The following is a 6,000-nucleotide window of genomic DNA, read 5'->3' on the forward strand; positions in this document are numbered from 1 at the left end:
TGGATTAATATTACTCTTTTGTAAAAAATATCCGGCTGTGACCTTGTGTAGCTTGTGGCAAATCTGTTTAAAAGAATAGGTTTAAAGGTGATCGTCTAGCTTACGACAATTGTATTTCTGCTGGTAACGTGTAAACAGATGCTGACAAAACAGAGGCGCGCACTCACCTTCTTGTTACGGTAGTACGGGTCGATATCTTCGACAGGTCTCCCATACAACTTCTTGGGGAATCTTCCAAGAGAAGTTGGCAAAGAACGCCCAGCTTCCAACTCTGGGTCAGGGGCGTCCCTCCCTGGTCGAGCGTCGCGGTCTGCGACACTCCGGTGGCCGGGGGAACTGGGTGGGCTGTGCCCATGAGCCGGAGAGCCTGGCGGGGAGAGAGTAGCATCCTGAGACTGTTTCTCCTCTGCAATCCTACGCTCGATCCCCAGTAGTGTTTCTCTACTGAAGGGTCGAAACATGTAAGCTCGCTCCATTTTGGATTAGTTGTCTTCACACACTGTGTACGCATTCATCCATTGTGCTAGCAAAAATGCTAAGGTCGGATGGTTCAAAATATCGGTTAATCCTCGAACTGCCGGGGAGCTGTTCCTTGGCAGCTACCTATCGTGTGGAGCATGCCTATCGTCGCCTGCCCCCGGGGCCGTGCTCAGGAATGCCAATCGCCGCGTCCACTTCCCTCTTGTCTCCCATGAAGTAAGCCTGACTCGTTACCGAATTAAGCTCGCTGGTTGCAATGCCCACAGGCTTCTCGGTAACAGGTGCGGGGCTGTCGGCCTTCGATCCACGCTGTATTCCCCCGCGCCATCTTATTTCTCTTAGTTGGAATGTCTCCCTACAAGGACATTTGTCCTTACCTAAACTGGGTTTAGAAGACTTCCGATACCACTCGAAAAAGACAAAGCTATGTTGATAAGGAAGGGCCGTCCTACATGTACAACCTTTACACGTTTGGCACTCTGTCGTGACGGGATTAACGGTAACAATAGAGCATGCGCACTGTTGTCCTCCCCGGTCGCAAATTTGCAGACGACGACAAAAAATTGGAATGTTCTGGATGCATACTCAGCAGGTGTTCATAATCCACTTCCTTGCATATTTCAAATGACGTCATCGAAGCAGCCTATATTCAGGGAATTATGAACTGAATAATCGACAGCTGGTTTTTCAAAGCGCTGGACTAGAATCACACTCAATTGACATTCACTCATTCCACTGCCATAAACAACACAGATAAATACGCCCCTCCACTCTCTTCCAATTAGATTATTAAGGCTTTAATAATTAATGAGTAAAAAAGCTTACTATAGGCTGTACATGCACGGAACATACAGCCAGAGCTCAATGAATGGGACAAAGACCGTCAAGCGAATTATAGGGTCACGCAGGTGCACAGGAAACAGAAACTTGAGGCGGTGAAGAGTTCCTCAGGTTCTGCTCCTGGCTGATTTCTTACATATCTACGTCTTAACGCAGTACCCAAGGAAACAACTGTTCTTCATATACTCCCACATAAGGTATACGATAAATAGTCTGTTTTGTTCTAAATGAGAAAGTCTTCCAATGTTTGCCAACCATGTGCTCCGGTTTACAAGATGTCTAAGAATACACCTGTTGCACTGTCGGAGAAAACCGCCGGCTGGGCGTGTCCCATGACCAATCTGTCTGTCTTCATATCGCAACAGGCTAAACTATTTTGGGTCAGAGTAGCTATTAGATACCCGACAGATAATAATCGCATGCGGCAAGCGAAATGGCATCTTCAGACTCCTGTAGACCCCTTGAGATATCGCTGTAGGAGAATGGGAGATACATATGGCAGGATAGCCTGGGAGTCTTGCCATATCTGCGCTGCACAAACAACTTCCTTTTGCCCCTGCCGTCACTCATTGCTTCGCGGAGCTGGGAGGAGTCAATCCGGCCATCTGATATCAGTATCAACGCGTCGACATCTTACCATTATTTGTTTGAAAACGGACGATTACTCTTATTTCAACCTCCTTGGTTTCACATAAATTTGTTTGCAAACCCCTTTTTCACGCATTTGGTGAGCACAACTGGCAAATAATTGGCAGTTAAGCTAGATGGAAGGGTATCAAACAAAGAGGGTAACGATAGGTAGGCTGCTTTGTCAGAAAGCAACATTTTCTTCATACTGTTGTTAACTACATATAGCACTAGTTACGCATTGTTTCTATTCAGTATTCAATGCCTGTTATAAGTTAGCATGTGCTCCTCCGCCAAGCCAAACATGAAGCACCATCCCGTAGACTGCACTGCCGAGCGGGTCGGACCAGCTCGCTATCTGCTGCAGGTCACACGATAACACAGGATCACCTCTGTCTGTGGTGAAAACGATAAGACAGCAGCATAACCCCGTGACTCTATCTACTCAGGTAATTATTGTTGAACATCACCCTGGGGCGAGGATGAGTGCGATATGGACGATAGTAATGTCTATTCTAGGTCATCGTTTGTCAGAAAGTTTAAATTGAATATTTAACAAAACACTTTTTAAAATGTTGGTGTGATTCCAGTATGATCCTTACCAATTTCTGATTGATATATCTTACAGTTATTATCTGTAAGTACAGGTTTTATCATGTGCCGTCATGTATGTTTAGTAACGGTCACCGAGAATGGGTCAAAGTCATTGACAATCTTAAGAAATCTCACGTTTTCTGCCTTCTGTTGTACTGTGCTTTAGTCACAATATATGTCTAGTGCATACGATTAAATTACATTTGGAAACCATCTTACATCTTCATAGCTAAAATGTGTGAAAAATGGACTGGGATAAATCGTTATGCTATGACCATAAATGTGATCATTCTACCTTCAGATAAAGATACTCAACAGCTAGATGCTTACTTAACTGATTTTAGGACTCACAACCATTACGCATTGAATACCATGCTTAACACTATTGGCTTTCAATGTACCCTAATCAATGAATATCATATATCTCCCAGTGTGAACTTTTAGAAACCTTAATTTTGGCTGACTTTTGATCATTAATGTCTATCTAGAAGCCGGCGAGGGTTAAGTACAGAAGTTGTATGGAGATGATGTTGTATGCCCGACATTTGTCACCTTTGTCACAGAGGTTGTTTTTAGGGTTTGCAAAAGCTATCCTCGTACATCAAACATCAGATCAAATGTGATACAGACTTTTTGATCACATCTTACCCGTCCCTTGAACTATGGGGTCGTTGGGGAAGCGCATGGGCTACAAGGACTTTCCACTCGAGATTTCGCATGAAGTTCTTAAAGTCCGTAGTCTTTTCCATTTATCTTAAGCAGACACTTGTGGAATCTCAACCCGAAAGACCGGACAGAACGAAAATCTTGCAAAGCAGTCCCTAGTGTAAAAGCCTTGATATCCGACCATCTTGAGCCATTTCGGTCGGTCGAAAAGTCCGCAGAAAACTTTCTGCTGTAATCTCTCCGGGCGGACAGGAAATGCTGAGAGGACAGGCTTACATCCTCATATCTGATGCCGGATGAGAAGATTATAGGCGACATTCTCTAAAGTGCTGTGTGTTTGCTAAATCTAGATTATACAGAAAAGGAGTGCGTGCCGTCAGAACGACTGTTAGATATAAAGTCATGTTTCCAACTTGAACGAGATCACAATTATGAATCACCCATCTGGTACAACATTTACAGAAATATAAAGAAACGAATCGGTACCGTTAAACGATGTGACTGTGTAACGTTACTGACAGTCGTTACGTTTGATCAAACGGTGAAGTTTCTGCAGCGGATTTGAAATCTGTAAAATGCCCTCTGATTCCAAAGCGAAGTTGAGTTAAAGTGTGAATCTCTGATAGAGATAATATTATGGAAATGTTCGTACTTTCATATGTTTCAACAACGGGAATAGACCGTTATAATCAACACGAATTATTTTCATTAATTTGTTGCGCCTAAAAGGTTTGCAATCTTATAAACAACCAGAATACCTGCGCCGAATAACATCAACCTCAATGACTGATGCAAGTCTCGAATTCCCACCATTCACCAATATCGTATTACATAATCTTTTTCATCAATCATTCAAATAAAGTCTCCATTTGCTTAAGTAATATTCATTTTCTTTCCCAGTGACACATGCCACATGTTTGAAAGGAATGTCATGGAACGTCGATGACGGTTAGACATTCAGGTAATTAAATACGCAATAAATAGTCACTCAAACAACTGGATAAATTTTGGAACCACAGCGGATTTATATGATTTAAAAGTGCCCCTGTTTTGTATAATTAGCATCTTACTGTGTCAATCATCAGATTCAATTAAGCCATCTTCATACCAAACATGATTGGGAAAAAATCCGCGTCATATTCCAATATATCTAGTATCAGGGTTTGTTCTCATCAATCATTCAAATGAGGTCGTCATTTGCATAATTAATGTTTATCGATATTCCTCTCTGTCTCAGTGACAGATGCCATATCTTCAAAAGTGTTATCATGGAACTCAGCGGGTTTATAAAATGTCAACAACTATGCATATTAGCTCCTGCTTTGCATAATTAGCATCTTACTATGTCAATCATCAGATTCACCTAAGCTATCTTCAAGCCTACCACAAATGAGAATTCAAACCACAGTCCTGCTTTTCCATCACCCAACTAGTGATGCAAGCTGTAGTTTGAACTATTGACTAGATTTCAGCACACCGGTGAACCATTAGAGTGAACGCTGCAGTATGAAGTGCAGCAGTGTCAGACGTTTCCATCCATAATTTTGTGAAATAGGTTATAATTTGCATTATGTGCATCTCATTATGTTAATCCTCATCTAAGGTACCTGTATAGTATATACCAAGATCAATGAAAATCCGCCAATCTCTGCCAGAGTAAGCCTCTTCAAAAGCTTCCCCAAGAGCTATCCACCATCCAGAAAAGTTGACCTAAAATCTTGAAGCTCCGCTGTAGTACTATAGGTACTCACTAGGAGGCCCATTACTTGACCTTTCCTTTGCGACCCCTAAATACCTACCAAATATCATGCAGAACCATCCACAGGTTTTCGCGTTATTCTGTCTACAAACAACAACAAAACAGAGAAACCTCTGGTGGGGTCGTGTGGCCCAGCCAACTCATATTTTCCCTCAAGGCACGTAAAGCTATGTATAGTTTCGAATGTCTTCCCTACTCTCTCGTATCTCCGGACCGATTACGTTTATACCGCCGTGATGTATGTGTACTAGTACTGAACCATTGAACGACTCGCCGATCGAAATCACTCGTATATAAGAATATACCTTACTAGCATGTTTTCAGAAACTGCAATAATGCTGCGCGCAGAGCAGATGTGGGTATACGTAGACACGTATATTTATGATGATGATGATTTTATTTGCACAACAATTGCAACGGTGACAATGTATGGCAATGTACAGATAACATAATTAACAATCTAGGTGTATTATTCCACAATTCTAATCACTACTTCATTATATCAAATATAATCTACAGTGATAACTAAACGGAACTATTTTAGATATCACATTGCATATTTCTAGGCTACTTTGCGACTTAACGTTCGTCACATCTCATTGAGGAATAGTACTCTATCCGAAGCGACCCATGGCGAAACTCCATAAGAAGGTTAAGGTATGGGCAAAAAGTCCGGAGTGTCGCCGGAAGGCTCACTGAACGGTTTCATGACAAAGAAGAACGGGGGTGGGGGGGTTTCGTGATTTGCCGAACTTCCTTTACCTTACCCCATCAGACTCTTTCACAGCGCGCACCTAAGCTACCCGTCTTATTCGATCGGATACGTGAGAATAGAGCAAACAATTTCTTTGCCAAGATTATATCGACTCCCGTAAGGACTTATACAATTATACAAATAGACCAACAATTGGATACCACAGAATGAACCTACGGATACTGAATTCGAATTCGACCTGAAATTAATTATAAAAAACTTCTAAACCAACAACCCCAGTCCAGTGTCGCCTCTAAATGACGCGAAACCCGGTCAGAAG

General features: G+C 42.2%; 1 protein-coding gene across 1 annotated transcript in view; it reads right to left on the minus strand.

Annotated features, from left to right (window-relative positions):
* Positions 1-963, minus strand: part of LOC136422130 (sodium channel protein type 4 subunit alpha B-like) — a 96,501-nt gene extending 95,538 nt beyond the window's left edge. The window contains exon 1 of the mRNA XM_066409777.1: positions 168-963. Within this exon, the coding sequence (XP_066265874.1) occupies positions 168-476 (309 nt within the window). The 5' untranslated portion in view covers positions 477-963. The remainder of the gene's footprint in view (positions 1-167) is intronic.
* Between the last annotated feature and the right edge of the window lie 5,037 nt (positions 964-6,000).

This window comes from Branchiostoma lanceolatum, chromosome 16 (genome assembly GCF_035083965.1).
Source record: "Branchiostoma lanceolatum isolate klBraLanc5 chromosome 16, klBraLanc5.hap2, whole genome shotgun sequence".
Classification (NCBI taxonomy): domain Eukaryota; kingdom Metazoa; phylum Chordata; class Leptocardii; order Amphioxiformes; family Branchiostomatidae; genus Branchiostoma; species Branchiostoma lanceolatum.